Raw genomic sequence first — 20155 nt, 5'->3', positions numbered from 1 at the left:
ACGTCAGTGGGCGTCTACTCGACTTCTAAGGCGAAAAGTAATAACCGGGCCTCTAGCAGAATACCACTGAACCTGATGAATCAAGTTGTAAGATAGCTCGCACCATAAACGCAAGGGGATGTTATGCGTGAGATATAACATCGAGATCTTCTTTCACATACAACCAATGAAAATACACCCGATTTAACCACTCGGCGATTATTCCATCATACACCACTTACCATTCAGAGCATCTTCAATCCCATTCCATCAAACGCAGCTCAGCTTCGGCCGCTTCGGCCTCCACCATCTTCAGCGCGTCCGGGTGTCGCACGCGCAGTTCAAACCGGAATGGCGCCGGCGCACGCACGAGGCCAAGACTGATCTCATCGTCCAGCGCGCTCGTCCTCTCCAGAATATTTGGATTCGCTGCATCGTCTGGGTGTGGGAGAATGTCAAAGGTCCACAAGATGCTACGAAGAAGGCATTCATAATGATGAACTTCGCCGAACAGGACCGTAGAGAAGCAGGTTAAACACGCACCGTGCTGCGAGGATGAACATCGACTGCGATGCGACGTGCATGCCAGGGCACATCCGACGCCCAAATCCGAACGGCAGTGTGAAGTCCTTCAAATGAGGGTCCAAGTATTCTCTCATCGCGTTTTTCTCCTTTCCGACTCCACCATCGCCAGCGTAAGGCACGAGAGTGGGCAAAAAACGCTCTGGGTGGAAGACCTCTGGCTTCGGGAAGAGCTTGGGGTCACGTGTCATGGCGCTATGTGAGCGGAAGTCAACCCCGTGTGCCCGAGGTCGAAAGCAAAGCACGCACTGAATATTCGCGAATACGGTCGAACCTCGCGGAAGCCCGTAGCCTGCATACACGTCGTCGCGCGTCAATGCGTGTGGTACAGCAAGCGGTACAACAGGGCGCCACCTAGGTTTTATCGGGCATGAGCACAGCGAGTACGAAAGCGGGAGACGGGGTGCACCTCTCGACCTCCTTGATGAATGCAGTCAGATAAGGCAGATTTCCTGCATCCGCATCCGCGAAGGTCGGGAGTCGCGCGCGCCCGACGGCACGATCTATCTCAGCCTGAGCCTTTCTCGTCGCCATGGGATGACGCAAAGCCGCGACTGTGTCAATATGGACGTGTTATGCTCAAGTTATCATCCCGATGAAAGGGAGCATACGCAAGAAGTATTCTACACTTGAAGCGGTCTATGCGGCCGGCGCAATCCATTCAGTTCGAAGATACTGATGAGTACTTCATCAAAACAGGGCCACTCACGGTATCAATTCCTGCTCCAAACGGTGCCGACACCGCGTATGCTACCTCGGTTTCGTTCAATCCGAGTCCCTCGTGTTGTATGGTCTCTCCCGCACTCGCAGCCATGCAGGGTTTTCCCTCGCCGACAACTGCGCGCGCACGAGCGGATCTAAGAAGGGAGAGATAGAGCGCAGTGTCTCTCGCGCGGGTACGGTCGAAGGGAGGGCGGAACCATTGAAGAAAGCGCTACAAGCGCGTGAGATGTGTGGTTGATGTATTCTTACGTGGAAGGCAATGACAACATACCGGGAGCCAGAGTAGGATAGGCCACTGTAAAGAGAAGATCAGGAATGGGGCTGTACATTTTTGAGAAAGTCAACTCGCCGATTCAACAATGTACCTCCCAGCCGTGCTGTGAAGACACAACATCGACAAAGACGACAATAATGTTCAGAGAAGGCAAGTATTCAAACTCACACGAAGAGGTGCTTACCTTGCTCTGCGTTACATTTCAGCCAAGGCAGGTCTTTCAGGTCGATCTTACGCATGGTGATCATGTGTGAAGCGATGTGCTTACTTTTGGAACTCTACAACTCTTAGGGTAAGCTCGAAATGAACCTCAAATGCTCCAACACGCTATCCGCGCACCTAATAGGGCATCATAATTTGCCTGCACGACTTCACTTTCCAAGCTCTGCGCACGGCGGCCATAGCTGATGCTGAGCACCACAGACGTCGCGAATCTTCATATAGAAATCAACGTGCAAGTCAGGATTCCTTGCGATGGCGCATTGCGAAGAGGGTGCAAAAGAGCAAGACTGATGCATGAGAGGATCAAAAGGAAAAGACACTGACCGCTGAATGGACTTTGCATAGTTTCCCGGGTCTTTCGCAAGGTCGCACAGGACGAGTGTAGACTCCAATGTCTGGTGCTCGCGATATGCTCTCGCGGCTCGAGACCCCATACCCGCATGCTGGATCTGCGATAAAACGAAGTCCATGAGAAATAATTGAGTATTTGACAGTTGTTGCACAAGCAAACGACTGCTTGAAAGCGAGGGATCATACCTTGCGCCATTTGCGCCAATGTGTACCGTAGGGCATGCTCAAACCGCGCATGCCGCCGGACAGTATCTCATGACTGCGAATTCAGAACGACAGCGTTTGGCGGACGGAACAACGGGGAAAAAAACGGTGGGCCACACACGCCATGACCAGCCTTGGTCGGCTGGAGTAAATGTCACCGCGCCTCTCGAGGAGGTCCCATGCATCATAGGCCCTGTTGAGCACTAAAAGGAATGCAGATATTCATGACGAGCACAACCAGGGAAGGCGTATATGTGCGCACCAATCACAGGCGTCCTTCCCAGATAAAACGCAAATACTGGACCTAGATCGCCGTTAACACGAAATGCATGGTGATCTCTACTCGTCCCCGAGCGTACCATAAACCCTGGTCCAATGATTAAACACAGTCCATGCCCCTTTATTGCTCTCTGCCGCCTGCTTGAGCGCCTCCCGTGGGTTGGTATTCGATCCAGGACCCGGTGGCAGACGCGTCGGGACAGGCTGCAGCGCGTTGAGGACGATGTATATGACGATGGTGAGGATCACAGAAGCTGCAATATTCCAAGGATCGTACATGGTGTGGTCTAGGATATGAGGAAGGGGCCACGCTGACTGTGAGCGACAAATGGCGATACTCCTGATACTTGCACAGCACTGGATGTGTTTGCGCGTGACTCGGGGATGTTGACACGATGCCCGGAACCCATGTAGAAATCCGCACTCGAGAGATAGATCGCAGGGCGCTAACGTCATGCCATTAACAGATGTCCGTCACAGAAAGCGCTCACTGTTAACAGGTCGTGCAGGTGAGCTTGCAGATGTTGAGATGCCTCAATCGTCGAGAATCATCGCTGCAATTGACAGTGCTGTCCTTGAATTGCATGATCCATGCAAACCAACTAGGACTGGTGTCACCGATGATTTGAGGACAGAACGTAAGACAACATGAGCTAAGCCAATGGAAGTGTGGTATTCACGTATCCCGTCGCTGAGACAGAGTGGTCAAGTTGAAGGTTTGCATGTCATCGGAAGGAGCAAGGGCGGCTGCCGATCGCCACGCAGGCGGCTCACGGGAACTGCAGTAACCTATCCAGGCTGGCCGCCGTTCCACAGCGCTCTGCGGCTATCTACTACAACTAGCAGCAGAGCAGTAGTTTCGGTTCTCTCTTACTCGCTCGACAGTGATACAACTACTTCAAGTCAGTCCTGGTCGATTGCGTTCAAACACTGCCCCAGAAGCATCAGTGTTATCATGCCCGGACCTATACTGCGTATGGGTAATATGGAAGCCTTGAAATGAGCCGTACAGCCTCTCCTGAGTGAACATCGTGCTCGCAAGCAGTATGTTACAGGATGTTCCATGGTTAGCGATATCATATCCGCAAGAACAACCCAAGGTCGATCGATACGCTGTAGACGCGTCCTTTACAGTTTCAAGAGCCGGCGATCCCGCGTCGCCCACGCAGCCCCACATACACCCAATGCATACAGCGTGAGCACGATCATCGCCGTCGCATCCGATGCATACATCGTAGCCATACTCATATTGATGACGCCCGTCGCGAGGTTGGCCTGCAAATCGTGCATCGCAGCCAATGCATCAGTATCCCGATACACGCAACAACACAACAGCGCGAAGCGCGCACCAAAAGGAACAATGCCAGCCCGTTCCGGTTGATAGCCTCTAGCAATGGAGGGGCTGTCTGCGGCCGCTCCTGCTGGAGCGTTGGTAGGCGACTGGTGTCCTGCATCTTGAGCTTCGACGTGGGCGAGTACATCGATCGGGACAGCGGCGACGGGAAAAAATAGAGGTCGAGCAACAGATAGCCGAGGATGAAAGACGTGTTGTACGCCGCAACCCACGCGATATAAGGCAAATTGACCTGAAGGACAGCGGGCGTCAGCATTTGCAACTGTAGGAAGCGCAGAGCCGGGAAACGAGCCGCTCACCATCCTACGCGAAACGCCGCCGCCGACCCCGATGAGCATGCACGCTCCTAGCAGGGCCCACCAGATGGCAGTATAGGAGAACAGCACAGTCGCCGTCTTGTCGTTCTCCCTGCGGGCCGTATTGAACGCTGTCAGTTTTTCGGCCTCGTTTGCGCCCTGGGACGCAGCGTTGCTGTCGCGGCGCTTGGTGCGCTTATTGGACTGTTGGCGGCGGCGGAAGTGCGATGGAGAGGGTGGGAGCAAGAACGTGCCCGTCGAGAGTCCGAGGAGGTGGATGGCAAGGTACCCTGAGTTCAGGACATGATCAGAAGTTTTAGGGTCACAGACGGCGAAATTGACATACCAATGAGAGAGACGATGCCTTCTTTGTTGGCGCTGATCAGTCCTGTGCGTGGCGCGTCCAGGACGTACGAGCTCAGTCCGAGAGAAAGGGCGCACTGGTGTGCTTAGCGCCGATCAACGTCAGCACGAGCGCATTTTCACTTTATGGTCGAGCGAACGTATGGTACTCACCCAGAGCAACCAGCACACCGATCATTGAGATGGGCGCGTGCACGATGATAGGGTGCAGAAGCACTTGGAGGACGGGAATGAAGCCGAGAGTCAAGAAGAAGTTCCAGTGGACGCCGTATTCCGTGACGTGTTCCTGCAACAGGCGGGGACAATCATGATGTGAGGTGAGCGGCATGATGAGTGGAAATACTTTACGGGATACTCGGTGCCTTTGATAAGCAGGACTCGTACCAGTCCGAGGAGGATGACGGGGAGGGTTTTGCGAAGCGTGCGCGTCGTTTTGGGTATCAGTGGAGACGTGAGGTATGATGGATCTTTGAGTAGAGGAATCGCGGATACGACGCCTTGGGAGAATACGAAGGAGCCCACGCCCATGTCCATCTATTCCTCTGTGAGCGACGCGATAGCAGGCAAAAACAGTTGAGATTGAAGAAGCAACGCACCAGGGAAACGCCATAAGTCTCGCATTTGGCCAGGATGCGAGGGAAGACGGGAAAGTCGACGGCAAGGATAGACAGGATGGTTATCAGCATCATGTGTGCGCGATATGTGCTGAGCGCCGGTAGCGGCGCGAGCAACAGTGACGTGCTAGTGGTGGATGGGGGCCAAATATGCACCAACGGTGTGCGTGGCGACATGTCGGCGCTCGAAGGGAGCGGGGTGCCGGATTCACGCAGCGGCACTAGGAGCAACAACACTGTGGGAAAGAGGAGGAGAACGGAGAGAGCGCCGGGGGCATTGGCAAAGAGGGTTACGGAAAGTAAGAGAGGAGCGACAAGGAGCAGGAACTCGGATGCGAAATTTTGAGAGCTGTGTAGACAGAGGCGAGAACGTAGGCAGGAGTAGAATGCGATGGAGGACTATTCAAGGTCATCGCAGCGATGAGCTAGGCTCAAACATGACACAAGTACGACATACCAGGGCTGCCGCGGACAGCAAATTTATGTGGGTTACAGTCGACCCCGTCATTCCTGATACGAAGGCCTCCTTGGAGGCTTTGTAGGAGTGCACATTGTTGGACATTTCATGAATAGAGATGATGAACGGCGACCGTTGAACGTGGCAGCAAGAAAGAGAATAATATTGTCTGCTCAAAGAAAACGGCGCGCAGAAATCCCTCCTGTTCCGAATGAGAACGTCCATCCACAACTGAAAGCTGTACTTACAAGCAGCTCAAGGTATACGAAGATTTGGAAACGGTGTGCCTCTCGAGTCAATGGGCTTCAAGCTTGTAAGAACAGAAGTCTGTAATCAAATTGAGCGACTGCACGAAAGTTTGACATACCAAATGAGAAAACAGAAAATGGACTGAGCTACGGGACCGGCTGAACAGGATTCTGGGGGGAAGAGGTGGCGGCAGAAGTGGCGGAAGCTGGCGGGCGAACATACTGGCCGGTATGAAATTGACATGATAATTTCCATGGGCGCTCCACGAACATCGGCTTGATGGTCTAGTAGTATGATTCCTTCTTAGGGCGTTAAATCACGTGAATAGCAGGTGGAGGAGGTCCCGGGTTCAATTCCCGGTCAAGCCCTTTTTTGTAGGTTCTCACAAATGTATTGTTGATCTCACAAGCACAGAGAATGCACCAAGCACTTATAAGGATTTTTTGGGATATAGTAGAAGCAAAGATAGGATAAGAGAGGCCTATACAGAATATGTATAGCTATGGTTACTCCTGTACCTAATTGTACCTGATTATGTGTTTTGTTCAGACTAAAGAGTGACTGCTGCTAATTGACTAGTGTTATAATCTGGTCTATTGGGCCTCTTCAGCTGTCTATTCTGATAACAATCATCATGGTTACTAGATGGCTTCAATCATGGAGTATATATTATGGTATAAAGTAACATCCTTAGTTATTGACTCTTAGTGGAATCCATTATCACTGGTCAAGTATTACAGAATAGATATGGATGGCCAACATAGGCTTATATACAAATGCTCATATAGAAAACACATGCCATTGTACTCTTAGTCAAAAGAAGACAATTAAAAAGGCACAAGAGTAGTAGCTAAGAAAGGGCTATGACTTGGAAAATGCTTGGAGGATATACATAGCATTCTCACAGTTTCTCAAAGTAGTATAAAAGGCCTATAGAATAGGCTAGGGATCTTTGGTCTATTATCTTTGTCCTTAGACAGTCTTCATACTATCTACATTTGTTTAGTACAGTTTCTGTCATAAATGGCTGTTCAAGATAAGAAAATCCTAGGCCACAACAAATAACAACACAATAAGGATTAGAAATATAGAGGTTTAGACTTCTTAAGGATTGATCAGACTAATGTGCTTAAATCAAAAAAGACTAATGACAGTAGTTTCTAGATTGGACAAAGATGGATAGCCTGAGGCTTCTATGCTGCATACAATTGCTATAAATATGTACAAGTAAGAGCACGGACCAAGTATCAAATATGGCAGGAACATAAGATATTGACTTGAGAAGGGTCTAACATATCCCTATATAAACCATGGTAAAATTACAGTAGATAAGCAGATTCATAATAGTTTCCCAACTGTGCTCTCCAATTACCATCCACTTTTATACCTTTATATAGTTAAGGCCATTGTTTCACTTCTCCTTATCATATGACCTAGAGAAGAACCTACTACTCTTGGGGTTATTGAACAAGCAGTTTATAATAACTAATACTTATAGGTATTTTGCTTGAAGAAGCAACTAGAGCAAGAGACAATGAATTAGTATAAAGAGTATAGGCAAGCAAATATGATAGCTTCTCACTATCTTTTATAGCAGTGTTATATATGTTGACAGCACAGTGGGACTTGTTAGTAGCCAATGCCTTGTTATAGGCCTTTCTCACTCTTGCTTTGTATAAATAGAGTAATATTTTGCATAACTTGCTTATTAGAGCCATATCCTAATATATGTAAAGCATATGAGAAGGTGGGCTAGTCAAGTGACTCAAACATGATATAATATTGAGCTCTTGACTATTGATATGCTAACATATAAATACTTACTCATATATATTCACATGCTTTGGCAAAAACACTTACTTATGATTTCATTTAATTAATATTCTTGATTAGTTCCTAATTTTGATTTTTCTCTGATACAAACAGACAATTACTATATATAAATACACTGTAGGTCATAATATACTAATCTCAATTGTTTACCTGATTACTTTTATGCCTTGATACCTATTAGAGTAGATCAGCTTTTAGATACACAGACTAGATCTTGATCCTATCCTAAATAGTGTATATACTTATAGCCAAGATAAGCTTCTAAAAAGCTTAATATTAAACCACTAGGTTTATTATATGCTCTAAAATCATGTGGGAGAGGTCCCTAGGCTATCTGAATAGTAACTGTCCAATAGATAAATAAGATAGCTCTTGGTTGTGCTTATACAAGAAAGAACTCTTTATGATTAATCTTGTCTTCAAAGAGTTGGAGAAGGTGTTTCTTAATAAAGGACTGATAGGTGTCTATAATGAGACTGTCTTTTCCAACCCAATAGATGACTTTTGATGGATTTCTAGAAAGGACTCAATAGGTGGCAAGTCCTTGGTATGTGATAGCATAATAAGAGTGAGTAAGGCTTTGAGACAAGTCCAGTGCTTTATCAGACTAAGTATAATACTTTGGATTTGGCAGAGTTTGCAATGCATAAGCTGGAAAGGTAGCCAAATGCCAGGCATAGTGCAGAGATCAAGTTATATACAAAGTAAACAAGCTAAGCCTTTAAGGAGTTCATCTCAACTATTTATAGTACAAACTATTTAGGGCCAGATCTTGATCAGGTCTATGCTTCTAGACTGTAAGTATAGTAAATGATTGAGATATGTTATCCTCAATCAGGATTTCTAAAAGTCTTGATTGTGATCTAAACTCTACAGTCTGTAATGTAACCTAATATAGTGACTACATCAAATGTCTGTCTACATTAACAAGTATTAGATACTGATCACTAAGCCACTGTTAAGCCACTAGGCTTATCTCATGCACCTTGTGCACTAAGAGGGGTTCCCTAGGCTAATCGTAACAGTGACAGCCTAATATATAAAGATGACCAATTGTCTTTGGGCTTGATTTAGGAATTCCTGATCACTATTGATCTTGTCCTTGAATAGGTGGAGGAGGTGCTGGTTAACAAGGTGTCATTGTTTGTCTGGTATAAACAAGTCTTTTCCAATGCAACAAATGACTTACAGAGGGATCCCAATGGATGACTCAATAGGCAGTGAGTCCTTGATATGTTTTAGGTGGTAGAGGATAGTAAGAGTGAAGAGATGAGTCCAGTGCTTTTTCAGACTGAGTATGGTTCTATGGGTCTGGCAAAGTTCACGAGGCATGGGCTGAAGGGGCCAGATGCTGGGTGCAGTGCAGAGATCAAGATGTGTACAAAGTGAATGACCTAATCTTTTAAGAAGCTTAGCTCCCCTATATATAGTACATGCTCTCAGAGCCAGGGCAGACATAAGGCCCATGCTAAGTAATCTGCAGTTGTCAGTCCAGACTCCACGGCTCTTCAATGTAACCATACATAGTAAGTATATCAAATGTTTGTCCACAGCAATGTTCCAATGGAACTTGATTATGATTGACATTAGTAACCATAATACAGAGGGGATCATAGTAACATAAGCATTTATGTGTCAGCATGTAAATGGTAATCAGTCTGAGTCTGAGTCATGTGTGTAGCTCATGACCATGTTCTGAGTCATGTGCCTAGATGCATGTTAAGTCACAGTCCTAGTTGTTAATCATCTAAGTCCAACATCCAAGTTCAAAGAGACACCTGACCCTCCCTTCTGTCCACGTGCCAAGCATGTGTTAGGACGCGGTCCTAACAGCCATATAGTTAGACGAAAGAAGGATGAGTCATAATATTATAGGCATTTATGTATCAGCATGTAAATAGTAATCAATCAAGATGCATAGTCTAAGTCTAAGTCATATACATACATCTAGAAAAACCTCCTCTTTTAATTTAGATCTAATTATTCAAAATACTAATTTGAGCTAATTAGAATATATTATCCATAATCAACTTTATAATCAAATCTGCAAGTAAAGGTGACATTGTCTATACTATTATAGTCCCATTGGAATTTACAATCCAATTATAATTGTACACATTTCAAATCCAAATTGTATAAGTGCTACAATCTTATTTTTACTGTATTCTTTATTTTTTATTAGTTTACTATATCATTGTCTAGTATCCAAATTCAAATATTAGCCTTGATTTTTAGGGCATTTATTGACCTTTTTATATATAGAACAGATAGAAGATAAATGTGTAAGAAAATTAGAAATGTTGAGATTGCCTTATTTATATTCATATTTAAGTTACCAGGTAAATAATTTACACCTTGTAGCTTAGTAGTTTAGAGTACTAGTCTGGGGTGTATATGCATAAGGTTATTAGTTCAATTCTAGTGATGGGCAAGTTTATAATAAGGTGTGACTTTAATTTGATTAGTAAGCTCTATACATACTCTATGATTGAAGGTATAGTAGTAGTAGAGAAACCATAGGAGTGGGTTGGTTGATATTTGTCCTAAAATCCACATAATATATTAGCTTTAATTAGCTCTAATTAGATCTTATAATTTCAGGATTAGAGGTGGGTAAGCTAAAAATCCTTAATGGTAATTAGTAAAAATATATCCATATTTATGCTTAACTATGGTTAATTTAATATGGAGCTTTTCCCTGATGTAGCTCATAACCATGCCTTGAGTCATGTGCCTAGACATGTGTCAAGTCATAGTCTTAGTTGTTAATATCTAAGTCCAATATAAAATACCTGACCTTCCTTCTATCTATGTGTGAAGCACATGTTAGGACATGGTCCTAATACTTAGCTTGTTCACTTTATATACTACTTGATCTCTATACTATGCCTAGTATCTGGCTTATCTTTCTAAGCTCATACTTCATAAACTCTACTAGATCTGAGCATTACTATATTGTCTAACAAAGCACTAGACTTGTCTCTACTCCTTAGTTATTCTCTAGTCTCTATACTATATAAGGACTTGTAGCCTTTCAAGTCCTTAGTTGGGTACTACCTAGAGTTATCTATTGGATAGGAAAAGACTATCCTCTTCCCTCTAATCATCATGAAATCCTTGAAGATTATCTGCTTTATCTCCTTAAAGATAAAGCAGATAGCAATTCCAAATTCCTCTTATAAGCTCAAAAACAATCCATTATTTTTATTTATTAGAGTCTCATAATCCAAATAGTCTAGAGAACCCTTTTTAGTGCATTGGTATATATGATAAGCCTCGAGCTTAATATTGCTTTAATTAGACTAGAGCTTTCTTAACTGGTTGCTAAGCTAAGAAAGAGATATAAATAGTCTGGATAAACCCATCTCTCTAAATCTTGGCACATTGACTACTTGTATTAATAGGTTTCTGATTATTTTTGGGAGGCTATACCTATCCACAGCATACTTTTGAAAAAGAAGGCATTTTGAACTTTTTACATATAGGATAGTTGTTACTATGGTGAGCATTTCTTTCCACTTGGCATTGAATATCTGGGTTATACATAAGCATATCAGGATAATTCTATGGTAGTCATGGTCAACTCAGTACTTTATAAATTATTGTAAAAAAAAGGCAGCATATATTAACTGCTATCATTGTCTCAGTAGGGACTGTTATCTTTATAGACCATATATTCTTTTTTGTTGCTATGTAGTCCTATAAGATCACTAAGGCCTTTTTATTGGTACGCTCTGTTACCTTACAATTGAGAAAGCATCCTATAGCATATAATATGCACTTATACAGACAGAGCATGGCCTAGGTATTAAAACCTGGTCTTTACATATAATATATTAGGAGGCACCTGAGTTACTAAGAGAATGTGCCAAATCCAAGTATGTCTAATAAAGATACCAGCAGCTATCTTAATATGTATATTAAAATAGATAAGGGTTTTATAAATGTGTTGTGATTCCAAGTAGTAACAAAGATTGTTTCATAGATAAGGAGATACAACCTAGTGGGAGCCTAAATAATAATAGGTATGCTGCCTATTAAAGTCTAGATAAAATACTACTAGTCCTATATAGAACTTAGCCAGTATTAATATATCAACTGAACAGTTGAGGATAATAATAGAAAGAAGCACAAGTACAAGTTAAACCAATGTTATAACAATAGTTCTATTGACTATCAAGGCCTAGCTTTAATAGTAAAGGCTTAGACTTGTGTTATCGAAAGAATAGGTAGTAGGTAACAAAGGTAAACAAGCTAGCAAGACAGGTCTCTAGCTTATTCTATATATACTATCAACTAGTTCAGAGTAAGATTAAAAAAAGGTCTATGCTTTGAAAGGTAAACAAATATCCAGCCAATAGAAAGAGAAGTAAGTGAGTCAAACTATTAGAGTATCAAAGAAAGAGCAATTAATAATCAAGATCTGTCAAGATGATGACTATGCATAGTTATCAGAGCTCCATATAGAGATAGTAATTGGTAAGGATTAGGAATAAGTAAACAATCATAATTAAGAATAAGGATCAAGAATAAATAAAGATGGTTATCCATTGGTGAAGTCAAAGGGCTGGTCACCAGATATGGGTTATCTCTAATGGTCAAACCCTAGATCAGGGTTTGGGCAAGGTCTTAGAGCATATGCTATTAATCATGTGATTATTAGTTGTATGTTACGAGCTAGCTCTTAATACTAGGTAGAAAATGCACATATTAAAAAAAAAAGGTTACTTCTTGGCAATAAAAGGTATACACACTAATTATATATCACTTAGGGCCTTTTTGAGTTCCTAGTTGATTATGCTAATAATAGACATATCACTAGTGCTATAACAGTAATGTATATCAAAGGTGCTCCCATTTTTATAATGACTAAGCATTATCCATGTAAAAATATTGCCCTAAGCGATACCAAACTATATGTTGATGATATAAATATATATATATATATATATAACCATCTAGAAGCCTTATAATAGCACTCACAATATTTCTAGCTTCCTTGTAAAAGGCATCCAGGCTAGATAGTTAAAGATCTGTATTTCTTGCAAGTCTAGAAATTAACATGCTCAAGCAGGATACAAGGAAAGGCTCCATGTTTAGAAGATGTCTCTTACTCTTATTAGCTTTGATAAAACTATAAAGACTGTGTGATAAGCAATTAGTCAGGAAAATATAGGAGTGCCTTATTATAGTAGTTCATTATGCATTTTAGGGATGACCTCTAGCTTATCTTTATAGCCAAATATGATCTCATACAGTGTCTAGCATATAATGAGTAAATTGAGTAAGAAAAAGGTATAAGAGATAGACCTTTGGTTTGAATGTACCATAGCACCAGAGATGGGCAATGAGCCACAGCTATAGCTCAAATACAATGTTGTGTGCCTTGGTGACCAGCTTGAATACAAATGTCATAAATTTAGAATAGGCACTGACCACCCACCCCTTGAACACAACACCAGCTATGATGATTGTGATAGCAAACAAGAAAGGAAACTTACCTTTATGTTTCGAATGTTGGCCTTAATGCAAAAGCTCATTGAGCTATCCTTGATACAATGGATGGTCAAGTCACTGCAGACCATGTACTATTTATGGATAGGTTAGTGGCTTTAGATAGTGTTTTATGTGTTGCGTGCTGACCCTGCATTCCTTTAGCCACTTTTTATAGGGCACAGCAAGACTTCCTAGGCAAACACCCAGATACATAGACATGACTATAATTGCGGCATCCTGTATCTTGACAGGATGGCCAGACAAGACGCTGCTGCGCATGGCCTCTTGAAGCAGTATGCAACTCTCTGGACGCCCATAGTACATCGGCTTTTGGCGTGTGCGAGGCAGATTGAACTCCTTGACGACTGTATGCAGGGAACAATATGATGTCAGCAAGAGGAGCAATGTATGAGGACAATAACAAACTTGATTTGACTTTGTCCTGGATATCCCGGTAGAGGCTGCCCTTGATCAATGTCTCGACTCCCTGTTTAACACTGCCTTCATCATGGGTGTATTCATAAATGCAATAAAATAGAGCATATGCCCAACCAATGAGGGTCACAGATGCAATCATAGGTCCATTTCTTCCAGGGACCATCATCACCTGTTTTGTTGGGATAGGGTGAGACACAAGAAGGCAAGGCAACATTGCAAGAGGACTTACCCATAGGCGCAAAAACACGCAAGCATAAGTCTTGACTACGGCAGGAAGCCATCGTTGATGGGATGGGATTCCAATGTTATCGGTGAACTCATCCCACAGCATTAGCGTCTGCAAGCGATGCTTGCATGTACCAGGATTTTCGTTGTTCTTAAGCTCTAGAGATTTTATGACAATCTCATCGATAAGTGCCTACATGGTCTTGCCTCCTTGTTCAGCAAGTAGAGTCATGCTGGCAGAGAACCTTCTCTTGCTAACCACATTGGATGCTATCTGGTGCCAAGCCACATACACACTAGGATCAGGGGCAAGAGGTTTACCAGAGGCACTAAGATGGGGTGCACGGCCCACCTTGGCCAAAAGAACATCGTATCACGTGGCATAGGCATGGGTCTCCTCATTCAAGGGGAGGGCAGCAGCAGGGACAGCAGAATTGTGATCATCGTTGCTAAGCTAAGATGGTCCACGGGCATTTATAGCAGAGATAGCCGATCAATTGACTATATGAGCAGCAGCCTGCAGGGAGACAGATATATGAGCACAAGCTGCCTCGAGGAGTGAGTCAGATTTGAGAGGCATGGGAGAGACGATGAAGGTTTGCATGTATCTGCAAGGGCTTTTATCCGAATGGGTGATGTGACATGAGTGAGACAATGAGAGACAGATCCTGACCGGCAGATGGTCCTCATCCTCAAAGGACTGCCAAGGATGTGCGCTGCACTTGGGTGGCAATAGAACTACAGAAGAAAACGACCTGCAAGGAGCCGGTTTAAAAAAATTAAGGAGGAAAGCATGACATTGGAGCATACCTCGATGATCTGCCCTTGTATGTGCAGATCCAAATGTGGGCAGCAAGGAGAGGAGCAGCAGTGGAGATCATAAGCACACACATCCTGATATATTCTCCTGCGCAGATGTGGATCCAGATACACAGTGGAGGAGGAAATAGAAAACACTATGCCCTAAATTGCAAGTGGGACCTGGCTGAGAATGGGAACCAAATTCTAAATGTGGTGAAGGCATGTGCCTTGGTGATCCATGCACCAATGAGTGCTCGCTACATCAGGGATGGACAGTAGGGCAGGGTTGCACCATAGATCCAATAGCATTTTCATGCACTGGAGGAGAATCATCACGCGAATCTGGCAGATCTATTGCCATGACGGCACTGGTGTTGGCCAGCTGCTAGAATACAACGACGTCGACAGTACTTGTTGTCACACCTCAAAGTGACTTGATAGTGTTGGCTAGTAACAGCAATACAGGCAGTACAAAGAGAAACAACAGAAGTGCTTGCCACAGCTTAAGGTGACTTGACAGCATCCACTACAAGCAGGGACACAGGCAGCACAGAGAAAAGTGATGATGACAAGAGCAAGAATCAACTGACAGTAGCAAACTCACTTACTTAACAGAATCACATGCAATATGGAACATTTAATAATAAAATCACTTTATGGTTAGGGTTGAGAAAGGCAGGCTGGAAAACTATGGGACAGTAGGTAAAAAAGGCAATAAAGCTTCCTAAGAATTGAACCATCCCCATAGATTTAGGTCCTAGGTTCAATTCCTGGTCAAGCCCTTTTTTGTGGGTTCTTACAAATGTATTGTTGATCTCATAAGCATAAAGAATGCACCAAGCACCTATAAGGATTTTTTAGGATATAAAAAGAATAGAAAGGCAGTATCTCACATGACAACACATGAAAACCATGTGAGAATCCAAGCATGAAGTGTGAGGGCATGAGAGAACCTATACCAGCATAAGAGAACCTGGACTAGGCTAGGAAGTGAACAAAAGTGCAAAAGTGCAAAGTCAAGTGAGAAAGTGCAAAAAAGGATTTTGCCAAAGGTAAAGCACGATATAGTGGACACCTTTATTCATATCTAAAGCAAAATGCTACCAAAAAAGACCAAATAACTCTGCTTGCTATTCACTGTCCCCTGCTCATAAAATTGCATAAAATTGCGAAAAAATTGCCCAAGCATAAGCTATTGCTACTTGACTCAATTAAGGGGAGAAAAACCTTTTCTACACTTCACAAACTATGAAAACAAAAATGTGGGCTATGATTTTGCTACTCCTTTTAGATGATTTTAAGGCTCACCCTTCAATTTTGATTGTAGGAATCCTTCTGTGACCATGCCTAAACAACTGAACAATGCTGGCCAAGTAACACAACAAGGAAATAATATGGCTTTGAGCTAATCAGTTATAAAGTTGCCAAAATATTATAGGAGCATAATTCTGATCTAAATTTTGCTAGACATCCTGAGGAGTTTGATGATAAGGATATGTATATGGATTGGCCAACTAGTGCTGAGCAAAATAAAGGAAATCAAACAACTTTGAGCCTGTGAGTTTGGGTTTTAAATAAGATCTTACAAAGGCATGATGCTAATACATAAATTCAATAGATCACCTCAAATACCTGAGCACAATAGTCAGGCTGAGCAAGAGCATAAATACCTTCAACATCTTCAAATGACTTCTCCTACAATCCAGCGCAGGCATGTTGAAGAAGAACAAAGAGAGCCCATCCCTCAGCCAATCTTTAATATGCCTATTGCTGGGCCATCACATATCATTACAAGGCCAGTTGATGATGTGTTTCAGCAGTCTATAGTAATGGCTCCTCCTATAAACCTTTTTGCATAAATGGGCAACAAGTCAATCTAACACCTATAAATGGCTTCAATATTTTTGGTCAAGCTTTGATAGGTAAAAATACAGGATTTTGGCAGCACTCTTCATCCTATTACCATAATTTGTATTAGCCCCCTCAACTGGATGTGCAGCCTATAGCTGGGCCTTCAATGATATACTATCCTTTGCCCTTTGATATATATCCTGGTCTACCATGGCATAGTGTTGCTCATCATGTCTGCCAGGCTGTTTATTGGATAAGCCATACACCACATGTGGATTACATACAAAGAGTAAAGGACAACTTATGTACTTCATTTACTAAATGTTTCTGAAGATGAAACTTGGCTAGGGCAGAGCCCTCTTTCCTAGAGCCATCTAGAGGTGTGGATCAAGCTAAAGTGCCCAATCAAGGAATATATGTTATGGGTGATGTACTGGCTTTGGCTCAGAGCACCAGTAGAATGCAGTCTAATGTCCAAGCCCCTCTTGACTTAGGTATCAATGTGAATGGCCCTGCTCCAGAACATCAGGTTCTGCATCCAGACATTGATCAAGATATACCTCCTACTCCATTACAGCATCTTCCTCATCCAAATTTAGATGACAATGTTTCTAGAGATAATGCTGTTCCTCAAAATTTCCCTCTTGGTTGTTAGCCATACCAAGAACCTGCAGAAAAGCACTCTATAGGACCTATGAATTTCTGATGTGCTTACTGCAATGCCTTGCACTTTAAAGGAAAATATTTGGTCAAGTCTAGCATTATAAATCCTAGATTTGGGATATGCTGTTTACAAGGTAAAATTAGCCTGCTATTACTTCCAGAACCACCCAATACTTTGTGGAAGCTATTAATGGATCCTTCTACTAGGTCACATAACTTTTGTACATAGATTTGGCAGTATAATTCAGCATTTAAATTTACTTCAGTGGCATTATAACTGAATGAGAACCTTTTGAATAAAAGCAAGCCATATTCTTTCTGTCTTTATGGTGCACTTTTACATCGGATGGGTAGCTTCCTTCTTGATAATGGACAACAACTATTATATGCACAGTTATATATTTATGACCCTCAAGCTGCTTTGGCCACTCAGAGTTTATGTAACCTTAACTTGGACCATACTATCTTAACAAAACTTTAGGCTATGCTTCATAAATTTAATCCATATGTGCCTCTTTACAAATAGGCCTATAAGATTCTACATAACAAGCCACCAGATGAACAGGCAAATATTCCTGCATGGATTATTATAGAGCCAAACATGGACCATTGTAGGTACAACATGCCTTTAGTGTATGAGGTAGTGGCAGTCATTCCTAGAAGTGATGAAAAAGTCACATGTGAACATCAGAATATCATAGTATGGCTACATGGTGGACATTTGCAAAGAATCAGTTACCTCAATCCAGTCTATTCCCCATTACACTATATTCTTATGTTTTCCCATGGCAAACAAGGCTGGCATACAAAAATTCCAGTCATAAGAGATCCAGATCAAACAATATATAGCCCTTAGGTCAGTCAGCAATGTTATTATGCATACCAGCTTCACCCTTGGATTCTCGAGCCAGACACCATCTTTCACTATAGAAGGCTATTTCAATAGTATGTTGTGGATGCATGGGCATCAATTGAGACAAGCAACCTCCATTGGGTTCAGATTCATTAAAAGGATATCCGAGCAGATACTTACCAAGGCATTCATAATGCAGTAAACAATGCAAATGTTAATCTAGATCTGGTTTAATAAGGAACCTGTATCATTCTTCCTTTAATATATTCAAGTAGCACATGCCACATATACCAGCTTTTCCAAGACTACATGGCAATTTGTTGGCATTATTGGAAACCTGATCTGTTTTTGACAATGACTGCCAATCCAGACTAGCCTGAGATCCAACAGGCTCTTTTAGAGCTAGATTATCCTATTAGTAATGATCCAAATAACTCACCAAAGTGACAAACAGCTGCAGATAGGCCAGATATTGTGGCACAGGTCTTTAACCAAAAGAAGAATGCCTTGCTTGAGGAGATTAAGAATGGCCTATTTAGAACATTAGCTGGCATGGCCTATACAATCAAATTCCAGAAATATGGCCTACCTCACATGTATTTGCTAATTTTTCTTGATGGTAATCACAAGATCTGCAATGCCTAACATGTGGACAGAATAGTATCTGCTTAGATTCCAGATAGGGATACTTATCCTATGCTTTATAATACCATTACAAAATTCATGATTTATAGTCACTATGGTCCAGAAAAGCCTCATGCACTTTGTATGGTAGATGGTAAATGTTCCAAGCATTATCACAAGGATTTTGTTCCTAAAACACTATATAGCAAAGATGGATACCCACAATATGCTAGGCCAAACAATGGATGCACCTGCCTTTTATCTGGCACTGTCATAGACAACCGAGATGTCATTCCTTATAGTTCTTATTTCCTGGCAAAATATGACTGCCATATCAATGTCAAAATCTGTGCTTTGGTCAAGGCTATCAAGTATATTCACAAATACATTTACAAATGACATGATCATGCTACTTTGGAAGTTATAGGAGGTATGGATGAGATTAAAGAATATGTGGATATATAATATATAGGGCCTATTGAGGCATGCTGGCACATTTTTGAATTTGGCATGCATCTAGAGCTTCCCACAGTTTATTGGCTACCTGTCTATCTACAAGATGATTAGCAGGTTTTCTTTGATCTTGAGAATGATGCTACAGTAGTGCTAGACTGCCCAGCATCTAAAAAAACCCAGTTGACAGAGTGGTTTCAGGCAAACCAAGAAGATCCAGTTGCACAGGCTACTAATTATTAGGATTTTCCTCACAATTTTGTCTGGAACAAATCCAAGCAGAAAGAGAGCACACAAAAGTTTTGTTCCACCTTCTACAGGCAAGCACTTTTACCTCCAGATGCTCTTGATAATGGTTAAAGGTGCCAAAGGATGGAGTGACCTCAGGACTTTTCAAGGAATAGAGCACCCTACTTACAAGGTAGCATGTCTTGCCTATGGCCTATTGGAAAATGACAATGAGTGGAACCAATGTCTTACTAAAGCAGGAGAAATACAAATAGGCCATCAGCTACATCAACTGTTTGCAACCCTGCTTTTGTTTTGCCTTCCCACAGATCCAGCAGAGTTATGGAATACTTACCATGATACTCTACATCTGGAAAAACACCCCCTTGTATTAGCTCCAGATTATATCTAATAGTGTCTAAAAGTATCTAAAAGTGTTAATAGCATCCAAAAGTGTCTAATTTCCTAATTGGGAGCAACACATTGTGAGCATTGGATTGGTTTCTAATTTCATCATATTAGCACTAATTCTATACTAAGAAGTCTTGAATTATTAGTAGGAAATAGTAGGTACTACTGCTCTATCAGTGAGAAGGTAAAGATGTGGCACATTCTATACTGTTTTAGCATATTACTCTCCTTCATATATGCCTATACCATTATCTTGTAGCTCTTTTGCTGACTTTCCAGCTGCCTTTACAAGGGATATAGAAAGAAAGAAATGTGCATTGATGCCCCCAGCC

The 20155-nt window shown here is 42.4% G+C and overlaps 3 protein-coding genes across 3 annotated transcripts; all 3 read right to left on the bottom strand.

Annotated features, from left to right (window-relative positions):
- Positions 1 to 235: 235 nt before the first annotated feature.
- On the bottom strand, positions 236 to 2893 carry cyp9 (cytochrome P450 monooxygenase 9; the record flags this gene model as incomplete). The annotated part of the gene is made up of 15 exons (XM_009552794.1): positions 236 to 452; positions 523 to 756; positions 811 to 915; positions 971 to 1115; positions 1173 to 1200; positions 1271 to 1495; positions 1556 to 1579; positions 1630 to 1661; positions 1743 to 1775; positions 1898 to 1992; positions 2105 to 2229; positions 2318 to 2390; positions 2457 to 2538; positions 2598 to 2639; positions 2695 to 2893. The coding sequence occupies 15 exons, from the start codon at positions 2891 to 2893 to the stop codon at positions 236 to 238; spliced, it is 1659 nt and encodes a 552-aa protein (XP_009551089.1).
- Positions 2894 to 3742: 849 nt separating this feature from the next.
- On the bottom strand, positions 3743 to 6114 carry HETIRDRAFT_480289 (uncharacterized protein; the record flags this gene model as incomplete). The annotated part of the gene is made up of 10 exons (XM_009552793.1): positions 6066 to 6114; positions 5947 to 6008; positions 5699 to 5867; positions 5224 to 5640; positions 4976 to 5161; positions 4781 to 4913; positions 4611 to 4712; positions 4268 to 4554; positions 3964 to 4200; positions 3743 to 3889 (listed from the first exon to the last, which is right to left on the bottom strand). Exons 3-10 carry the CDS (start codon positions 5801 to 5803, stop codon positions 3743 to 3745), a joined length of 1614 nt encoding a protein of 537 aa, XP_009551088.1. The 5' UTR covers positions 5804 to 5867; positions 5947 to 6008; positions 6066 to 6114.
- Positions 6115 to 13372: 7258 nt separating this feature from the next.
- Positions 13373 to 14045, bottom strand: HETIRDRAFT_326433 (uncharacterized protein; the record flags this gene model as incomplete). The annotated part of the gene is made up of 3 exons (XM_009552792.1): positions 13373 to 13641; positions 13703 to 13883; positions 13944 to 14045. The coding sequence occupies 3 exons, from the start codon at positions 14043 to 14045 to the stop codon at positions 13373 to 13375; spliced, it is 552 nt and encodes a 183-aa protein (XP_009551087.1).
- Positions 14046 to 20155: the final 6110 nt, after the last annotated feature.

Source organism: Heterobasidion irregulare (assembly GCF_000320585.1).
Source record: "Heterobasidion irregulare TC 32-1 unplaced genomic scaffold scaffold_10, whole genome shotgun sequence".
NCBI classification, from domain to species: Eukaryota; Fungi; Basidiomycota; class Agaricomycetes; order Russulales; family Bondarzewiaceae; genus Heterobasidion; species Heterobasidion irregulare.
This window is presented reverse-complemented; position numbering and strand designations above follow the sequence as displayed.